At 39.2% G+C, this 22,858-nt stretch overlaps 1 protein-coding gene across 1 annotated transcript in view; it reads left to right on the forward strand.

The window, feature by feature from the left end:
* SYNPO2 (synaptopodin 2) overlaps positions 1 to 22,858 on the forward strand; it is a 167,968-nt gene that overhangs the window by 134,863 nt on the left and 10,247 nt on the right. Inside the window, exon 5 of the mRNA XM_018562930.1 lies at positions 97 to 1,004. Coding sequence (XP_018418432.1) covers positions 97 to 1,004 — 908 coding nt within the window. The remainder of the gene's footprint in view (positions 1 to 96; positions 1,005 to 22,858) is intronic.

Here is a 22,858-nt window from a genome sequence, read left to right on the forward strand (position 1 = left end):
AAGTGTTTTCAAGTCAATTTCCTCCTCAAAGTGCAGCCCCTGTTGAAGTTAATGTTGCACAACCAAAATATAATTCTTACAACCCTCCACCTGCTGCTCCAGTATGGGCCGCTTCAACCGCTGCTCCAACACCACAAGTGTTTTCAAGTCAATTTCCCCCTCAAAGTGCAGCCCCTGATGAAGCTAATGTTGCACAACCAAAATATAATTCTTACAACCCTCCAACTTCTCTTAATTTATCAGGCCCCTTAAGAGGCCCTCCTGCAACAGCTCAAGCAGTAAATCAACTGTATACACCTAAAACGCCTCCTACTACTCCATCAGGAACATCGGCTGTTGGAACAGCTTATGAAATGCCAGCCTTGAGGGGTAAAGGAGCAGAGCTATTTGCCAGGAGACAGTCCCGAATGGAAAAGTTTGTAGTAGATTCAACCACAGTGCAAGAAAAAGCAGCTCGACCACTCTCTCCAACCCCATCTTTACCACCATCTTGGAAATATTCATCCAATGTTCGAGCACCTCCTCCTTTAGCATATAATCCAATACAGTCACCACTTTATCCCCCTGCAGCAAATAAATCTGCTTCCAAAACAGCTTCAGCTGCCAAGAAAAAGCCCACTAAAACACTTAGTGCTCTTCAGGTCATGAAACACCAACCATATCAGCTTAACTCATCTTTGTTTACTTTTCAAGCACCATCTGACACTGCCTCTGATACTGAAGCTCCTAAGAAAAACACTAAGTCAGACTTTGTTTCTTCTACCAAGCAAGCTACATTCAGTAGGCCAGTGAATACTGCTCCTAGTAGTAACTTCATACCAGCACCTGAAAATCCTCAGCCGGCCTACAACATGCAACCTTCCCAAACAAGTGCCTTCAACCAATCCAAAGAAACCTACCCAATCGGCTATCCTATGCAGCCTAGACAAGAATCACCGATAACACCACTGATCGCTCCTCCAAGGCCAAAATTTTCTGCAAAGAAAGCTGGTGTGACAGCCCAGGTGTGGAAACCAGAAGTTGGTGAAGAATAGTTTTGATTTTGGAAATATGCTTCCAAGGAATAGAATAGTTTGCAGTGGTGGGTGACCTGACATACTATGTGTCCTGGATATACTTAATACCATAACACTGTAGCATCCTTTTAATCTGGGTCCAAATCACTAAACTCTTCTAAAAATAAATTGCACGCAGGTTTATCTATCATTATAACTTCAATGCAGTACTTATGTTAATAACACTAGATGCCCCAAATGGATGCCTACAGTTGTATAATATTAAGTAATCAGGACTGTAGTGTTTATGCTTTACAATATAATAGAATCCTATTCACTACATACAGTGCAATTGTACATTAATATATACCTAAGTTGACCCAATTCCCGGTATGTTTTTATAATTTATTTATTATTTTTGTGTCTTCCAATCTTTGCGACTGCAGTAGAAAGCAGTCTGTAAGAAAGTTAGTTCATAAGGATGATAGTGCAGAAACTGAAACGTGCTGTGTGTCGGCAATTTAATTGTAGCCAAAGAATGAGTTTTGACTTATTTATTCTAAAATAACTGAAAGACATTGTATACAAAGTACTGTACGTGATAAGAAACAAAATAGTGAAGGACAAGTGTTGGGTCACTTAATATATATTGTTTTGATCATTACATTTAGAATTATTATTCAGTGAAAACAGTTATTACATAGACACATAGCAGACTGTTCACTGTTCTGTTTTTTGTGCAGTTTACAAAATAGAACTGATTAAAATACAATGAAACAGATATTTGTAAAGGTTTGTAGCTTAAAATAAACATTAAAGTTCCCCTAAACGAAAGTGTAGCGGTAAAACAGAAATATAATCAAAGCAATTTACAAGCTATGCATATGCTAGTGGGTGCTGAGTAAATGTTTTATATATCTATCATTTTGCTATATGAACTTAAACTACATATGGTATGAGGTGTATGAGTCATGTATATAATAAGCAGACATCTGTTGTCACTAAGGCAACTCAATTCCTTGTGAGGTTCTAGTGAAAAAGGATGGTTTGGGATCTGACATAAATGGTGTCACTGACTGGTAGCTTTTTTTTTTTTTTGTAGCGTCACATCTGTAGAATGCAATCCCATCTTTTTATATAACCTACACCAGTGAAAAGCACTATAATTTTTAGGAGCCTAGTATTGCAATTTTTATTAAATAATGGGAAGGATTTTTTTTCCTGTATATATCCGTTTAGATGATTAGTCAAAGGATCACAAATGGCGTTTATAAAGGTAGAATCCTTGTTATATGCACAGGCCACCTGATTACAAGTGACTTTCCTACATTGTACACTACTGTTTAGTCTAAAACAAGAGAAAAAGTCTAAAACATCTATTTTGTTTGTTATAAAACATTCAAATATACTAGTGCCTTATCCTGGTGACAAATTCCTTTTTAAAGCAACTCTTTAAAAAAAAAATCAAAAACAGTGATCATGTAATAGAAGAGTGATGATATTTACCAATCCCACTCTTGCAGAGCTACAGTCACCAAAGATTCTTCAGCAACTGCAGCAGCTGGGGACACAGACATCGGACACCAAGAAGTGTTGAATGCCTACATCCCCAGCTGCTGTGGCTCCTCCTGTCTGCCACTAGGTCACCACTGTACTTCAGCAAAGCTGTAGTGACATAGTGGACAAGGGTTTGAACCACAGTGTGCAGTGGGAGACACAAACATCCAACAGAACTAGAAGTGTTGGATGATGGAGGCTGAACTTTAGCTGGTGTAGCTCTGCAAGAAAGCAAAGATTAGGATCACCAATGCCTTGAATGGGAAGTAGTATTGTTCTGTTTTTACACGCTATCTGTTTTTATTTTTTGTTTTTGTAGCCACAGAGTCACTTTAACCTGGCATGAAAAATGGATGTCTTACAATATTTAAATGCTGAGGTAGCTTTATGAAATATGGGTTTTCTACCATAAGGATCCATCTTGTACTCTTGCGTACTTTTTTCATGTAAATTTTTACAAGTGACATTTTAATCTATATTTTATTGAGCCTATGAATTAGGAAGACAGATTTCATATGCACCCTAATAGCAGAGGAAGCTTTGCAGTTCGGAAAACTTCAAGCCTGAGATATTAGTAGTGTATGTTTGTTGATCTCGGGCATCTTTGCTGCTTTCATATACCTTTATTTCTGAGCAATTGTCATTATCTTTATGTCACTTTTATTTTTTATTCTGCCATCTACATCTTTGATCAGAGAAACTGCCCTGCTTACAAGGATGTAACCTAATAGTTTTGAAACTGAAGAATACATTTGTGTGAGATAAAAACAGAAAAGGAAGTAAATGTTATTTTCTTTTAAGGACAAACATTGCCCAAAAAAATATGATTGTATGTGCAAATATATATATATACCGTATATATATATTTATCACATACACATTGCCCTTAATCCTCCATGTTCATATCCTAAATTCCTCTTTTCTGTTACTGCAGTTATAGTGGGTGTCTAAATATGACCACAGTCCAATAGTCACTAGGGTTAGACCAATTGCACACAGTTATCAGCGTTCAGTAAAAGTCCTGGTGGTGCCCACCCTCTCCTTCTCCTCTTTCTACACTTGTCCTGAGGGTTTGTCTTATGCTCAGCTCTGCCAGCATAGAGCACTGGAGTGACAGAAATGTTGTAGCATTCTCACTTAGAAAATGTTTAAGCAAAAATTAAGTTCCCCTCATAATATGTGAGGGGTACAGGACTACAGGTAGATAAAAGTGATTACAATTTTGGCTTTATATGAGTACCCATATGTAAAATATACAGTAATAAGAAAGATGAAAACACAATACAAGTTTAATATAACATTGCCCTGAATTATATGTACACATAGCAGATTTTATTAAATTGCAAAAAAGAAACCGCATGCCTGTTCTGTGCTGCAGATACAAAAGTGCACTTATTATCTTTATTATAATTATTATTATATTATTGAGTGCTAAAATAAGGCCCTTAAACACCTTGCTTTATGAATAATCACTAAGGCACCATATGGAAGGCCCCACCAAAATGCTGTTGGTTTTTAAGCTGTAATAGTTGTCTAGGATACTTTGATCAATTCAAATTCTAATTATTTAATTCAGATCTGACCAGGGCTTTAATATGCCCATCAATACGATCATTTTCACACCTACTTGCAGTTAATGTTAGAATCTACTACTTAGCCACTTGAGAAAGAAGGAAAGTAATCAGCAATACAGGGCCCGTCTTGACTTTGGCACTACAGCTTCTTGTAGTTACAAGCTCCAGTAGAAAACTTTCCTAGTTTGAAGATTGCAGGTCGCTGTCCTCAGGGCAATTCTACTAATGCTAGCAAGTAAGCGTGTCCTTTTGGAGCCAGTTGGACAGTTAGATACCGGTAAGCTATCTGATTTCATCACACACTAATTAATAAAACTATGTGTGCTGTATTTAGATAGCACATTTTTAAAATGCATATGTAAGGGGCGGCTTTCACGTAACTGGAAACTAATGGCCTGATTGACCAAGGTTGTAAGCTAACTCTGGCAATTTAACAAGAGATCCTTACCTTACCATCATTTATTAAAAACTTCCATTCTGTTTAGAACTGGTTGCTGATCTACTACTGTTCCCATTATCCGTTAGCAATTATTTAAAGTAATTTAATGCTTAATTGCTATTTAGAAATTACCAGAAAGGGACAGAAGAGAGGACCTGTGTTTTACTGTATATCCAGAGCTGTAAATGTATTACCACAATAGTTTTTTGCTTTAAAGTGACAATAAACTGAGGAGTTAAATCTAAAAAATGCATTTAGGTACTTTAAATATTATCAAAAATGTATCTTATTTGTGTATCACTCGGCTGTAGGTCCTCAAATCACCTCTGAATTGGTGGTGACATTGTCCTTCCTTCTGGCGGGTGGCTACTTTTGTTCCCCATCTACAGCCGAGATACACAAATAAGCTACATTTTTGTTAATAGTTAGGGTACTTAATGCATTTTTAAGATAAAAGATACAAATTCTGAGTTTAGTGTCACTTTAATTCTAATTTGATGAAAATAATAGATTACAGGCCTGTCGAACCTTTAGGCTGGCTCCATACCTATGCACTGAGCTAATCGCAATGCACGGAGTAAAGACCATTGCAGTGCCACTCATTTTAAATGGCTCTCCAATGCACATATACAGTAGATATGTGTTTTTGTGTGGTGCATTGGCAATAATAGTACAAATGTGTTCTTTCAGGTGTTAAATGGGTTGCCCTGTTGCAGTGCATCCCAACACTCGAAAAAGTACGCATTAACACACACATAAGTGTGACTGGGTCTGTCATAAATAGTCTCTCAGTCTCTTTCTTTACAGCTATTAGCTTTTATCTCCTGAGTCACTGGTTACATCCTTGTACATACTAGAGGCGGATTCTGAATGATCTCAACTCTTTCTGCACATTTAATTTTCTTCCAGTGTTGATTTGCTGTATTTTTCACTTTAACATTAAAGAACAAATATTTCTGTCTTCTTTTTCTGCCTCCTGCCTTTTCTTCCAGTGCATGACTAATCATGTAGTTGAATCACTTCTATATTTAGAACTACCTTTTTGAGGACAAAGTTGCCAGTATTTTCATGAAGTGAATTTTTCAGGTATACTTTGCAGCTGAAAAGTTGTGGCTCATTCAAAATTCCCAGAGGATTTTGGAATACCAGAATTCCATCATGGCAGACAGAGAAAATTGGTTTAAACGGAACCTGTCAGCTATTGATTCTTATTTTTTTTAGGTGTTAACTTCATGGTATCCCTCTGTCCTTCCTTCACCACTTCGTAAGTCACATGCAACAGATGTCATATCAGCTTCCAAGATACCTGAATTGCATATGCTTGTTAAAGGTCAGTGACCCACAAAGTAGTAAAGAAAGGACAGACTTGACAGCATTGGATTCTGTACCGTAAAACAGCATTTCTCAACCTTTTTTCAGTCACTGCACCCTACGCTTTGTAGCCCGGAACACACTGGATAGCATAGTGGAAGCCTCCCTGCGTTTTGGGGCAGGACGGTGTCATTCAAGTCAATGGCAGCGCAGACACGCCCCCCCCCCCACACACACACACAGTGAGATCGGCCACACCAGAACGCATGGCACAGAAATGCCACGGCACCCGGGTTGAGAAAGGGTGCTGTAAAAAAAACAAGTATGCTGCTTGCATATTTCTGTTCTGACAGTTCTCTTTTTAATATATATTTATTTCTGTATTTTAAAATGTTCCTAAATTTAGGTTGCTACATTAAAAATTACAACAATTTAAACAGATTGTGAAAAAAGTCTAAAACGTTTGAAAAAGCAGGTTTTTTTATTGCTTTGTTGATCAATGCTGAAAAATGGCTAGGTTTCCAGGTAATATATACTGCGGAGAGGGAAGGTTTTGAAATGTATATAAATTAACAATAAGGTTTTGTTTTGTTTATAATGGAGGGTCCCCTATTAATTTGTTAACAAAAATGATTTTTCCCCGAAAAAGGGGATCCCACCACTGTTTCAAAATTTTTTGACCATACACTTTATATTAGTCGTAGAAAATTATTTATTAAATATATATTTAAAATTGCACATATATCAAAAACCCCATATCAAAAAAACATCAACAAACAAACATATAAGTTGCTGCATACGGCTGATAAATAAGAAAAAATGCGTGTGGATAAACATTGGTTAGAGGGCATACCCTGAAAAACTCCACTTTATGAAGATATAAGGATAAGGGTTTCCAGGTACTGCAGATAAACAAATAATCAAACTCTGCTTTGCCATCAATATACCTGCCGCACTCCTATTTGTCAGTTTGTTGGAGCATGCATCCATTGGTCGGCTTCACTTAAAATTGATTATTTGTTATATTTAATGTAAAATAAAAAGAGAAATATCATTGAGTCTCCTCCCATAGGGACCATCTCAGCACAACAGGTATACAGGTTAGGATACCCAAGGCTGATGGTGCAGAAGCAGGTGGACCTTCAGCTGTGCTGATACTCTTCAGCTCTAAACACGTGCTTTGGGAGAGGGTACATAAAATAGATGCCCAACTCAAAATGCAGGCCAGGTGCTGCCAGGCACTGGACCCAATGAAGGTGAGGCAGGTATTTTATATATAACTTATCTACCCTTAATTAATTTCCTTATTGGTGTAGGTAAATAATTATCCTTAGCCCTACTTAACAGGTAAAGAAGCCCTGCTCTGAGTTCTGTGTATAAAAATCTGTCAGCATTTTAAAACAGTTCTTATGCTTGAATTTCCAGACCCAGTCAGACTGAATCCAATACAGTTTCAAGAGATTTATGACAGTAATAACAGGACTGTGGCATTCTCAAATATTCCAGTTCCCATACTGTCATTGTTAAATAGTTTAATAGTACAAAAAAAGCATTGCAATTGCACAGCTTCATGCTGAATCAAAAACTAAGAGACACAATTTCTATGTTTTATTATATTCAGTCAGCTGGTGCTATTTTTTAAAAGTTTGAGATGATGGTCATGAGGGGTTTTTTTTTTTAAAGTTTTTTTTTTATTGTTATTTTGATCAGAGGAACAAGTAGGGCTGTTCACATCTAGGCATTTTGTCCCTCAAAGCTAATAGTGACAAAACACTCAAGACAAGAAATCCTGTTTGTTTATCTTGAGCATGACAAAACACTCAAGACAAAGAGTTTTATTCATTTCTATGGCCCCTATTCATGTGAGTGTATTTGTTGCATGTTTTCTCAAACAAAGTTTCCAGTTGAAGTCTATGGGACCAAAAAGCACTGTAATCTGCCAAAACGTAGCTAATGTACTTTTTCCAGTTGTGAACAGGGGCCATAGAAGTCAATGGGAATTCTTTGTCTTGAGCGTTTTGTTGTGCCTTCCTTTGAGGGACAAACCGTGTTGGTGTGAATAGGGCCATGAGGCAAAACAGAACAGTCCCCCCACCACCAGCATCACCACCCCTCCCCTAATTCAGTGGTTGGTACTTAAGTAATATAGCTAGGTCCAAACACTATCATATGGTGGTATGCTATGCGAATACTGGTTAGGGAGTCCTAGCAACCGATTAGGGCGGCGAGCAGCAGTGGCCCGGTAAAAGAAGCATCTATTTTACTTTTTTAGGTGCTCCATCAAAAGTTCCCTTTCATTATATGTACCTGAAGACACAACAAAAAATACTCTATATTCCAGCTTTTCTCAATCTTTTTACCAGTGAGTAACCCTTCAAATAATTGTCTGGCCTCAGGTAACCTCTTCTAAAAAATATTATATCTTTAGCTCATGGTAAATTAATGATATAGATAAAGAAAAGAATAAGGAAGGTGGTTTACCTATCAACACCCAGACCAGGCCATTTTGACATGTCTTCCTTTAACCACTTCAAGACCAGGTGTTTAGACCCCCTTCCTGGCCAGGCCATTTTTCAGTATTCAGCGCTGCGATACTTTGACTGACGTTTATTCCGTCATGCAACGCTGTACTGAAATTAATTTTATACAATTGTTTGGGGACAGATAGAGCTTTCTTTTGGTGGTATTTAATCACCACTACAGCTTTTATTTTTTACTATAATTAGGAAAAATTACTGAAAATTTTGGGAAAAAAAAGTTTTTTTTAACATTATGTTAGGAAACATTTATTATTACCCAGTTTTTTGGTAAAATATAAAAGACGGGGTCACGTCGGGTAAATAGACACCAAACATGTCAAGCTTTAAAATTGCGCATCACAGAAAACTCCCATACCCAAAATTGGCCATAGGCAATGCTTTAAAAGCTTTTACCGCTCATCAGTTTCGTGTTTTCAGTGATTGATGGCCCTAGACTTATTGCTCTCACTCCGACGCTCGCGGCAATATGTAACATGTGCGGCGTAATGGGCGCAATCGTCTTTTTTGCACGTATGCGCCCCCGACGCATGTTTGCGTGCGTGTATGCATGGGTGGGGACTTTAACATTTTTTTTTTTATTATTATTTTTTATGTGTAATTTAAAATTTTGGTGGGGGGAACTTTTTTTTTTTCACTAAACTTTATTGCTATCACATAGGGGGCTAATAAACCCCCCTATGTGATAGCAAAATATGTGACAGGTCCTCTGTATGGAGACAGCAGGGGTCTCCAAGACCCCTAATGTCACCTCGGACCCCCTAAAAGCAGCTTCTGAAGCTGGAGAGTGACACAAGAATGCCGAAGTGATGAAATATACAACACATCCGCATTCTTTCAGAGGAGTGGGGACCGGAGGGAGCTCGTTTATTGAGCTCCCTCTGATCCCCTGTTACACAGGCATGGCGCTGATCCCGGGCTCGCACCGGGCACAGCGGAGCCCGGGATCAGGGGGACAATGGCGGGGGGGGACAATGGAGGGGGCGCAACGATCATTGCAACATACAAGCGATCCGCCGGCTCTACAGCCAGCAGATCGCTTGTATGTTAACAGGCATCGCTGCCTGTTTTTAAATTGCGGCCATTTCGGGGGGCGTGTCTGAGATCTAGAGAGCTCCTGGCCGGCCGTTTTTTTTACTACGGAGGCAGTTAAATGATAAAAGTATTTTTATAAAATGAAGAGTTATGGCCAGAAAAAGAACAGAGTTAATTATAGCTGTAGTATTATTTGACATGAATAGTCTATGACGAAATACTCTCTTACATTGGTGGTCTGTAGAAAACTCCCGCCTTACATTGGTGATCAATACAGTATAATGCCAACTTTCACTAGTGGTCTGAGGGAGAAGTAACTCCTTGTGCTGATGGTCAGTGAAAATAATAGCCTTACATTGGTGGTCAGCTTAGAAGTGCCCTCTTACAGTGAAGGTGCAGCACTGGAGTTCAGTGATTAGGGCTAGGTTCACACCTAGGTGATTTATCACGCGGATTGAGTTGCGCGATATCGAACAAAACACAGATTTGCATTGAAGTCAATGGAGGTGGTTCACACCTTTGTGGTTTGTCATGTGGACGAAACTGCCTGTCATGCAAAAAGGTGCAGGAGCTATTTTTAGGGCGGTTGTCACGCGGTTTGGGTCCCATAGACATCTCTATGCATTGAAAACCATGCAACAACCGTGCGGCTGTCAAAGAACAGTCGCTCAGATGAAAACGTGCAACAACTGCGTGAAAACAGCTCATAGCTCAATCGACTAGGTTTGAACCTAGCCTAACACTTCTGCCTTATAGCACTGGAGGCCCCAGATTGCAGAACAATATTTACATGGGGTTTGTATGTTCTCCCTATGTTTGCATGAGTTTCCTCCCACACTCCAAAGACATGCTGATAGGTTAATTGGCTCCTGTCTAAACTGGCCCTCGTACATATGCATGTGAGATAGGGACCTTGGATTGTAAGCTCCTCAGGGTCAGGGATTGATGTGAATGTGCAGTATGTAAAATGCTGTATAAATTGTCGGTGCTATAAAAATAGCTGTGATAAATAATACGTTGAAAAACTACTAATAACATTCACATCATATAGAGTATGTGCACTTGTACCAAAACAAGTAATTAGCATCCATGCTTTGCTGTGCAGCCCATTGCTCTCTATTTACTACTATAAAAAGCAGAAAATTACCACAAAATGGGACCTACTAGTTTTATTCTATATAATTATTGTACAGGAACATTTGTGGTTATAAGCAGGGCACTGTAAATGGGGCCTAAGCAGAATGCAAAACTCAAATCTGACTATGGATATTACACTGCAATGCCATAAAACCTGTGCCAACAATGCACAGAATAGAGAGACTCTATACAAAATATACATTGCATATACCTCATGTGCACATGTAGAGCAAGTACGCAATGTATTGCTTCCATTTTGTAAAGCATAAGCAAATACTAGTAGTGTGCAGTAACCCATTATAACCCACAGAAATCAGCATTTATAGAATGCACACATGAAGGGAAAGCTGTTTTCTGATTGGTTGGAATTGGTTATTGCTCTTTATATTGTATTATTGTAAAGTATAAGCCTAATGGTTTAAGTTTATAGTGATATTAAAGTCACAAGGATTTAAAGCTATTCAAATGCTGATTATATCACTTACAATGGATGCTGCTCCTTGATGTTTAGGTTTTAGTTTCCTGCAGAATCAGCTGGTCTCCTGAGCAGTGTCCCTGACTTCCTGTTTTAGGGTGGCTCCTTTCCCTTGCAGGGTTATATGGAGTCACTGTCACCCTTTTGTGTACTAATAAGTTGTGCATGTCTTCACGAGCCCACAGGCACAGCAAAGCAAGGCACTCCCCCGCTCCCTCCTTCCTTCTTCCTTCTCCAAGCTGGTATTGATTTTGCACTGGACAGGAAGTTCAGGGAAACTGCCCAAGGCAGCCGAGTGAATAACCCACCCGAAGTGAAGTGAGCTGTACATCGGCCGTACATCGGCTTGCTTTGGCTTGCTTCGTTTCAGCCGAACCTGCTCAACATGTTCGACTGAGCCGAAGTGAAAAACAAATTTGTACATCTGGATCAGCTGAGCCGAACCTACGGCAGGCTAATCCGTGGTACTGAGCAGAATAGAAAATCAGTGAAAAAAGTTGAAATAAAAATAAAAAGTAGAATTTTTTTTTTTCAAAATGTAAATAAATGATAAGTTTAAAAAAATAAATAAAGATTTCTTTAAAAAAAAAAAACAATTGGGTGGAGCTAGCAGTAACAGCTAGCTCCGCCCGACTGTTTCCTATTGTCACGGCTGGCTCCGCCCAGTTATCATTGTTTAATGACAGTTCAGCATCCCCAGGTAACCTGACCAGCTGCGAGGCTTTCGGCTGGCCCATGGCTGGCCATTCGCCCCGCTTAGTGTGTCACTTCAGCTCAGTCAAGCCGAAGCATATGCCTTCAGCTCGGCTGACCTGCTTGGCCAGCTTCGGGAGCCGTACGTGCTATGGTGAATAGCCCGTACAGCAGCCTTTCGGTTCTACTAAACCGAAGGTTTCAGGCGGCCAAAACTAGCGGAAGGATCAGCCGGAGCTACAGCTGATCCTTCGGCTAGATTTGGGATTAACCCTCATAGTTTGCCAGTGAAAGTAGAGGGACAGACTGAACTTCCTCTCATTAACATGCAATGCAACATGCAAGTCTTTAATCCTTCGTTAGGACAGACAGTGTTAAAATCTAGTGTACATCCAATAATGAAATCTGCCAGCACAGTACAGACAGGGTTAAACATAACTTCCCACAGTCCCCTCCTTAACATTACATAGGGGAAAGCAGGGTAGGATTTTTAAGCAAGTACAAAGCACTTAAAAATGTAAACAGCATTTTTTAGTTATGCACTGTGAATGGGAACATGGAACAAACACAAAATAGGTGTCATCTCAATTTGGCTGCAAACGTGGAAAAACACTTTAAGTTTTTTTGTATTTCTTCAGGGATATTAAATTTTTACTGTTGCACAGTCATTAGAGTGAAGGCGAGTGAATTAGCGAGTGAGCTTAGTTGGCTGTGACTGAAGGAAAGACAGCTGACAAGCTGATAAACAGCTACACTTGTGACAGCTTCTTTTATATACACAGGGTGTGCGGTGGGCTAAATGATTAGGCTGTACTGCACTTTCCTCTGTCCCTAATACTTCTCAAGGGACTAGGTTTGGTCCTTTACATATCATTACATTGCAAGGAGCAAATCATTTTTAAACCAATCTGGGAATTGTGCATTATTTGCCGTACTTGAATAGAAGTATACAGTTGTGTCCAGTTTGCACAGAACAGACAATTCTGTGATTAGTAACTGTCTGGATTCCTATTGTTTAGTTCACTGAAGATGTCACAAATCTACAAGAAAATATTCTCAGCAGTAAGAAAGTGATGACTCCTCTGATTTATTGGGGACATAGAGTAGAAAATAAGACATCATCACCTCCTTCTGCATAGTTTACTGTGCCCAGGCGCCAAGGGGTGACCAACGCAAGCAACGGACATCATATCTGATATGTTTCCGTGGATGAATCCTGAACTACATTTTCCATGATTCCATACAAATTCTGCTACAGGGCTGTATCTATTCTGCTTCTACAAAGAGCAATAGGAATATTTTAGTGATTATAAGGTTATCTCTTAGACAGGGATTCACAAAGCATTCTGGAATTTCTAACTAGGGAGCACAGTAGAAGCTGTTTGCTTAAAGTCTCCCTCTGTCTGATTGAAACTCAGGACAGAACCCACTGATAACAGCTGTCTCATATTTCAACCCTCACCCCCTTTGGAGTACCCTAGGACCCCCTTTTTTTTATCTTCATACAGTTTTTCCAGTTGTCTACACTTGATAGAGTCATGTCACAGGTTCTCTGTTACCAAGTTTCCTTTGGTGGTGGGTGCTTTTATAACCACATAAAGTTGTAGTATCACTCTCTGCAGCATTCCTCTGTAAGTCCAGGCCTTCACGAAAAGGCTTCACCATGGGGGTGGGCTTTTTACAGCTTGAGCTCACAGGAATTGGGTTAAATGACATTAGGTGTCAATCAATCCAGCAGAGGACAGGTGTTGGATTGCAAAGCGGTGTGTTGCGGAGTACATAACTTAAGATAGGGTGAGTATGTTTTAGCACAAGCTTGGGAATTTAAAAAAATGTATTTATAAATCTAAAGTTGGGCTGTAAGCTTGAGCACCACCTGTCATGTATTACATTGTTAACCTCCTTCTGAATATGCTAGTTGACTGGCTGTGTTTGGTTTCAATGGCTTTTGACTTAAAGGAGAACTATGAGATGAGTGATTTTCACTCACCTCATAGTTCTAGCCAACCTGTGACAATGAGACTGTCACAGGTCGGCTCAGTAGATCGGGAGGTGAGCGAACACATACCGGCGTTCACTCACCTCTCAATCCTGTCACGGCTCTCTGCCGTGACAGGGGAGGGGCTGGATTCCCCCCCTCCCTGTTTCGATCTGCCAAATCAATGAATAGAGTTAAAAAAAAAGTTGAAAAAATATTTTTAAAAAATGTAAATAAATATCAAATTGAAAAAATAAAGATTTTTTTTAAAGAAAAGAAAAACACAATTAGGCTGAGCTAGCAGTGACAGCTAGCTCCAGGTCATTTGGGGATGCTGATTTGTCATTACAACTGGACGGAGCCAGCCGTGAGATTACGATGGCTCCACCCAGCTGTCATTTGCGGGGGCGAAAGGCTGGATCCTTCGGCTACTACGTGAATAACCCGCATATTGTTCAATTATTACAAAGTAAGGCTTTTTTGTACTCATACATCAATTGTTGAATGTGTAAGACTTTTCTGAAATTATTAAAAATATTGAAATAGAAAAAGACGGTCTATAGATCAGCCCTCATATTTTTCTCAGAAAAATGTTTATTATAACTTTTAGTTTATCTTCTATGTCTTTTAGAGGTCATATTGATCACTGTGCACGCTAACACAATATAACCACATAGACTCATTTTATGGACCTTCTGACAAGCACCATACAACTTGTACTTTTGTCTCTTTATGGCACCTGCTAGGGAGGCTCTCCCTGAGGCCCTGTTCACACCTAGGCTTTCAATTTTCAGGTGTTTTTCAGACTTTGTAAAAAAGCATTTTGAGCACTTTTATGGGCCTTTGCACACTTTTTCAAAGCGTTTTTGAAGCGTTTTGCAGGTGTTTGGCTTCAGGCATTTTTTTACTGGAAAGCAATAGCATCTGTGACATCAAACTCTCAAAAAACGCTTGTGACGTGTGTTTTAAAGTGTATTTCCACTTTTGCAGCCAAATTAGGATAACACCTATTTTATATGTGTTACATGTTCCTATTCACAAAGATACACTAAAAATGTTTTTAAAAAATCAATGCTTTTTGTAGTTTAAATTGCTCTTCCTTGGGTTAGGCTTTCTTGACTTCTGAAAGGTAAAAACTTCTACTTGGTTCTCCTTGTAATGTTAGTAGGAGTTGTGATGGGTAAGGGGGTTGTCCATTATGATTTTGGACACTGCCTGTCCTACAAAAAGAAAAGGGTTACAGGATTACAAGCTTGGTTTGTGCATTGTATGTTAATGAGAGGAGCACAATCCTCAAATTTTAGTCCTAAGTCTTTCTACAAGTACAGATCACTGTGAAGGTGCTTATTAAAAAAACTGGATTCAGACATGTTGCCTGTTGCAACAAAACATCTAAAAGTAAAGAAATATTTGTTAAAAAATATTTTTTGTTATGTTGTGTAAAGGGGAACACATAATAAACCTACAGAGGGGTTTTCTCAAATTTGACTGCAAACGTGGAAATACAAAATGCATTTCCGTTGAAGTCTATGGGAACAAAAACACTAAAATCTGCCTGAAAAGAAGCTTGTGCCCTTTTTAAAGGTATAGGTGTTTTGCTACAAGCAACAAAATGAACAGGGACCACACAAAACAATAGGATTCCCTGTGCTGAGCTTTTTCTAGCTTGGAGCTTGGCGCTACAAATGTGTGAACGGAGCCTTAAAATGTGTCTGCTCCTTACAGGGTCTGTTGTATACTGCTTCTCCTCTCTCCTCTGAGGGGATTTGCTGCCCTGCTCTACCAGGCAATATTTCCTACACAGACACAATATAAGGTTCAAGGCTACTACCATTCTGTGCTAGTAGCCTTCAACCCAAAGTCTATCTGTTGCCCCATGTTGAGGCATCCATGTTTCCTTCCTCCCTAATCTCTCCCATGTCACTTCATAAAGAAGTAACATGGATAACAACAACTGGCTCATTTGCAGTCAGTGTTCCTCCTTTACCTGTGTTTTGCAGTTCGACACATTGGTTTCTTAAGGGGCCAGCATCCCTTACGTCATTTATCAAATAATGTTAAATGCAGCCAAAATATAAGATCACTTCAAGAAAACGTTCTCATACCTAGGAAAGTTATCAGCCAAGAATAGTTGTGTTAGACCTGCAGATATATGCACTGCTCCACATTTGAAGAAGCACATAAAAAGAACCCAACACGTTTCAGGGGCTAAACTCCCCCTTCATCCGGGTCTCAAATGTTGCATGTACTCAGAGGGATTCAAAATAGCACAATCCCAAACATTATCTTTTTACCCTTGTGCCATTTTTTAATCTCTCTGAATGTATACAACAATTGAGCCCTGATGAAGGGGGAGTTTTGAGGCCTCAAAACATGTTGGCTTCCTTTCATGTGTAATAAAAATGTACTGGATACATACTAGTGCTGTGGCCTCCACTCTTTTCCCACATTCATTCAATTACTCTGGGGACCACTAAGGACTCTCAAGGTGATTGAGAGCTGCCGTTTATTTTGGAATCACAATTTCCATTTATGAAGCTCACATACTGTATATCCTCAGAGACTGCAAGATGCATTCATGAAAGGGCAGCAGATGGGTGTAAGATCCATTGTTTGCTACATGCTTGTCCGTTGTCCCATCGCCATAGTCAGATCAGCTCACCTAAAGCTGACATGATCACTGTTTTCTCTTTTTGTAAATGAATGCATACTGCTAGTGAATAGCAATGTAATTGTGGTCCACATAACACCCCTATTTAAATTAAGCCAAACTGATTAAAAAAAAACAATACATATCTCAGTCATTGTCTGCAATTATGTTATTGGCATCTTACCACTTTTCCAAATACTACTGACCCTTTCAAAGGTTAGTTACTATTAAAATAACACTTGCAGTACAACAAATGGAATTAATGAGTCTTGTATTGGGATTCATTCCTACTGATTGACCAATTACCCATTAAGTTATTTACAATCTCAATTGCTATGACTCAACGAAATCCTATGTTGCCACAATGCAATATGAGTAAGCAGTATTATGTTATCACTTATTATTAGTTTATTACATTGGATTGAAAAAGAAGCCTTACTGCGGTGATAAACTTTGAGTGAAGAGGGTAGTGGAGGTACAGACTTTACTGTATGTAGGTTTAGCCAATATTGAAAATGTTATCTTTGGAATACCTTAGCTCTGTGTGCCTCTGTGTTGTTTGCCTGTTATCATGATAACAGTTTCTGGGAGATTGAGATATGACAGAATCAGCTGTCATTCTGCATCTCAGAACATCAGTTAACTGACAGTAAAAACTTTCACCGCCTGTCTTTCTTAAAATTCATTTACAAATCAGGCATGCTTTATCAGTGTAGGGTGGGGCTTAAGGAGTATGTAAATCCAAAATCTATTTTTCACAATGTTTGGCGCCATGGCCCACTGTTTCCAATTTCTTAAGCAATTTGTTGTGAATCTGTTTTAAAGTTTTTTACCTGGAGGTGGTGTCAGTAACAACACTTCCTGATGCAGGCTGACAATGCTAAACCACTTTCTCTCCATTGGTAGTTAGTCGTGTTGAAGGTTCTTTTCCATACTCACACCTCCATTGTCCTTGTACTTCCACAACGTTCTCGAATTTCAAATAACACTTCAAAATGGTTGTGCACTCCTTGAATGACAACTGTGCTTCCGCCATTTCCTTTGACTGTCCTGCCTGTTGCATGGTGATGCTAGCATGCATTAGATTAATGCCATCTATTGAGCAAGCGTCTTATTACACATTGCTACCGTCATTCAATTCAACTTCAAAAAGTAATACCTAGTTAGCATCTTCTAAAATGAGTATACATTTTTTGGCACCTATATACACTGAGTGGCCAGATTATTATGACCACCTGACGTTTGTAGGCAAATTAGCTATAATTAGCTATAATTTTGCGCTGAAGTTGCTAGAGGGCCAGACCCTTATAAATAGGAAGCAGGTTGTTTACCACGACAGTAGAAGTGATTTTTTTCTGAAGATATGGGTAAACATTGCGATTTAACAGCCTTTGAACGTGGGATAATTGTTGGCGCTCGGAGCCATGGAGCGAGTATCAGCAAAACAGCAGAATTCGTTAAATTTTTAAGAGCAGCTGTTGTTAAAGTGTGTTAAATTGTATTGTGATTGTAATGTCTTTCTTGTATTGTAAAGCGCTGCACAAACTGTTGGCGCTATATAAATCTAATATAATAATAAGAGGTGGCATCTCTTAGTGGGGGGGCCTGCCGCCTCATTTCTGACCAGAGGTTGCTAAGAGTCAGAAGGGAAGATGTGTAAGGGTTATACACATCCCCCCGCCCAGCTCTTAGCACCCATCATAGATAGACTGCAGACTCAGGATGAGCTGCAAAATTGAGAAATACTACAAAGAATAATGGAGAGCGAATATCTGCTCTCCAATGTAAATCAGTCTTATAGCGTGAGTCTCCAGCATTTGCAATATTTAAATGTAGCTCACAAGCGGAAAAAGACTAGTGGCCCATGCTACAAATAATCATCTATACAATAGTGAATACAATTCCAGTTCTTTTCTTATTCTTATTACCTGATTATCCATCAGATACATAATACTAAGAGGGGAAGAAGAAGATACTTTGTATCCCTTGCTTTAACAGATTGAAAAATGGGAGTAGGCGTGGAACAGTTGGTATAGCAGTTTATATTCTGCATGCTCTTGAGAAATATTTCTGGATTACTAAGCTCTGCTAGTCATGTAAGCTTTGAAGTTGCGAAGTTCAACAGTCAGTAATATCACAGGGGGATAATGCCCAGTACAGATACTCATAGTTCATAACCCTAAGATTTGCTAGGTGGTAATACTAGGACAACAGAGCTGCTGTCCCCAAACCTCTCCAGTTTATCAGTCATAGATGAATAAGAGAAGGGTTGTGATTTGCATAATATATACAAAATAATATTGAACAAAGCTAGTGAAATGGTACAAAAAGGAAGTTCACGAGAGTTAAATCACTTATTTCTACTTTGTTAAGTAGATAGACTATTTTGACTGGCTCCGTGTGTTTGCCAAGTGCATAATGCAGCAAGTGTTCAGAGAGGCAGGTAGTAAGCCCTACCGAAAATTACATCTGATGTTACAGAGAAGAAAAGATATTTTAGGATTTACCATTTTAACATGTAAAGCCAAGCCAGGATTTGTGACTACCCCAACGTCAGTATGGTTCTGTTGTATTTGAATGTCAAGTAATGTGACTTTCAAGTGACGATATTAGGATGCAATTGTGTCTTCAATACCTATATTAACTATACACAGGGCAAGTTTCATGCAACTTCAACTAGTTTTCAATTGCAAAACAAAACAAGCAGAAAAAAATATTACTGACCACTGCACTGTACACAGTGCTGTCTCTTCCATAGTTCTGACCCCTGCACTGCTTTAAATAGTTACATAATATTTGAGGTTGAATAAAGACACAGGTCTATTGACCTCAACCTATGTAAGAATGTGTGTATGTGTGTGTACCATTGAAATGTTAAATTATGACAATTGTGAGCAGTAGGTTGTCTGTAACATCACTTTTACAAACAAAAGCCAATTGAAAGTGGCCTCAAACCACCACGTGTATGAGCAGCTTTACAGTAAAAGGAGCCTGTAGACATAGGCACACCCCAAGCTTACGCACTTGTTCCATAGCCTGTAGAAGTAACTGTCATCTTGGTGGACACTAGTGCTGTATAATTAGATTGTTCTGCTCCAACTTAAAGCGACCCTGTCTGGTCTAAAAACCCTACAAAGTTCTTCCTGTTGAAGAAAATACTTACCTCACCTGCTGCCCACATTGCTGAATGCTGCTCAGTTACAGAGAAATCATCCTGTGAAGTCTGCAGGGAGTGCCGACTTCCTTGGTCCCATGCAGTGATTCCTCCCACCACGCTCTACATCTCTACTGAGTCCTGTAGTCACATAGTGGTGGGTGGGAGGCACATTGGCGGTGGGTGAGAGCAAGGTTTCAACATGCCGCCCACCAGAGGCAAGCATAAAGCTTCATTAACATGGGATTGCTATTGTAAGCTTTGCCAACCCTGACAGGGTTGCTAAAAATTAAATACAGCCCAGTTTAGGACCAGTTCTACACGGTTTGCCTTTGGCCACATACTTGGGTCTGCAATTCACAGGATGATGCTTCTTATTAATTTATACATTAATTTATACTTATTAATACAACATATCATGAACTCATAACTCCTGCAGAACTCAGCGATGTGGTATTATTTTTATTTGCAATGACTTTTACATGTCTTGGTTTATTTACTAAAGGTGTACAGAATGTTCACTTAGCAAAATGAATATTTACTTAGCCTTACCTTGAGTACTCAATCATGTGCAAGGAAAATGTTCTCATTTCATGGAGGCGCCCTCTCCCCCCCCCCCCCCCACCCCTGCAGGGGGGTGACGTCAACTCCCTGATAAGATGGCAGATAGCAATGGAGCTAATGCTTCCCTTGCTATCTGCGTTTTTTTGTATTCTGACAGCTCCTGGCGTCAGCAAAAAAACAAGAACAACAGGCTGCATTGGAATGAAAAGGTAGGCTGTTATTGGCTATTTCAATTTGCAATAGCAGGCTGGCTAATGCACCCGCCCACTGCTGCTGACAATCAGCAGAGGAGGACCTGAAGGAGAAGGGCAGTCGGCGGCCCATCTGTCAAACAAAAAAAAACAGATAGCAAGGAAAGGTTTACTCTGCTAGATAGAGCAGAGTAAACTTTTCCGGGATAAAATGTTTCTCTCCTGGGCGTCCAGGAGCCGCTATCTTATACTTGGAGACTCCTGCAACGTCCAGGAGAGTTGAGATGTCTGTCTTACATCCATTGGTCCTGTGATTGTGAAATACTTACACTTGCAGAGCATTCACGTCCTGCTTTGAAAGGGCAAAATTACTTCAGTTTGCCAGAGCAATGCACACTGGGATTGCCTTGTGATCAGCAGAGCATTGCTGGGAAATCTCATCTGTAATCTTATGAGATCTCAGGGAAAGGCATTTTCCTCCCCTGAGATGATGTGCATGGTCACATGTTCTAGTCACATGTCTAGTCACACGTGCCAGAGTTCAAGGAAGTAAATGGAGACCTAGTAACCTGCCCTTAGTTAAAATGTCCGCTGTCAGAAGACTGAAAAGAAGAAAAGAGAAATAAGCTATGCAAAGAATACAAAGCCTGCAATTATCTAAACGTTTGTGTTTGTAGATTGTCATTACTAAACATTTCTAAAGCTGTGTTTGCTGTTATTTTAAATATATGGGTAAAGGTCCGCTTTAAGCACAACTAACGTTTCTAGATGTTATCTAAAGATATAAGCAATCTTCACTATTTGAGTTCAGGTCCACTTACAGGAAGGAAGCTTGTTTTTTGTATTTGATTATGAAAAAAGGTTACATTCTTATTCAAGGAAAAGCATGCTGCCTACCATTGTGTACCTTAGGCCTCATTGAAATTAGTTTTAGATTGAATAAGGACAGGATTAAGGCAGAATGAGGCTGAAGGCAAGGTAGCAGCTTTGCCCACCCCTGCACCTCTATGCTTTTTATTGACAGTGATGAGAATTTCAATTGGCCCAGAGAAGTCACCCTATTTGTCACTAATGTCATGGCCCACTCTATCAGACATTGAGTTAATTCTCCCTTGTGAACTGGCAAGCAGGTGAACAGATTTCCATTGCACTATATTGCAATGCAGGGCTATAGGCTGAAGGGACCGGTCTGGGAGCCAGCTTGGATCGTGGTTCAGGTGAGTATGATACTGTTATTTTAGCTCCCTGGAGAAAACAAGCACTTAACCCTTGCAGTGTGGTGGTAGATTTGATGTGCCGGAAGTTCTGCTTTAACACTCCCACATGGGAACTGAAGTTTAAGTAGGCTTACTGAAATTTTTACAACTGCTCTGCATACTGTTCTTATATGAGCTGAAGCCTGCATGAACAAGACTTTGCTTTGAGCTTGCTCCATGCAGTGTAATTGTGTGATTGCTGCATGCAAAGTCTAAATAAATGTAAAAGGTCCACGCAATAAAGGTACAGTAAAGTTTGTGAGATAGATAGATAGATAGATAGATAGATAGATAGATAGATAGATAGATAGATAGATAGATAGATAGATAGATAGATAGATAGATAGATAGATAGATAGATAGATAGATAGATAGATAGATAGATCTCTTAGATGTCATACTTATATAGTAAAGTGGAATATGGAATGAATATAAAATAAAATACATAATTTAGAGATAACACCCATACTAACCCCCCTTTCTCTTTTTTGTTTAAGACATTGTTTGCAATATGAAAAAAAGGTCCAGACTACGTCTTTAATATGCTATTAACACTGTTTGAACAGGCATAAGATTTAAAACTGTGTGATCCTACCAGTGCCATTCTTCCATTTTATTGTAATATATCTTTCTGCCAGCAGGTGGCAGCAAATGATACATGATAATGCAACATTTAATTACCTTGTAAAAAGAACTCCTCTGAAATGTCATGACTAAAAGTAGAAACATAATGGATTCATAATGCACATTTATTCGATTTTAAATAAGAGAACAATCAACACAATGTGAGTATTAAGGGAAAATTATCTTTGAGTGGGAATTAGTCTACTTTGTTAGAACACCAAAAATTAAATGTTCTTTTTAGGCACTAAGGCTCTCTAACGTCTTATATTTAATTAACAGTTTGTACGTTTTAAAAAAGAAAAAATAAGTTGCAGACTTATCTGGGGCATTTAGGATCCTCCAAACCAATGGGGCTCATTTGGAACTGTTATTTAGTACACAAAAACACAAATATTTGGCCAAGGCAGATCATTCTGTCTGTTGATCTACCAGCAAGCTAGAGAGTCTGAGGGCAGCTGGATTGTGTCTCTTCATCCAACTACATTCTAATTCCTCAGACCATCACAAAATGCTAATAAAAGCCGAAGCTCACATAATAAGCTAAATACACAGTTGAAATACAGATATATAACTAGTTTTGCCTGCCACCAGTCTGTTCAGCCAGTCTGGAAATTCAGACAACCCTGCCAGGCAGCACAGTCAGGTTCTGGATCTCTGTACAAACCACAATCCATCCCCAGCCTGTGAT

The sequence above is a fragment of the Nanorana parkeri genome, unplaced genomic scaffold (assembly GCF_000935625.1).
Source record: "Nanorana parkeri isolate BGI_ZX_2015 unplaced genomic scaffold, ASM93562v1 scaffold614, whole genome shotgun sequence".
Lineage (NCBI taxonomy): Eukaryota > Metazoa > Chordata > Amphibia > Anura > Dicroglossidae > Nanorana > Nanorana parkeri.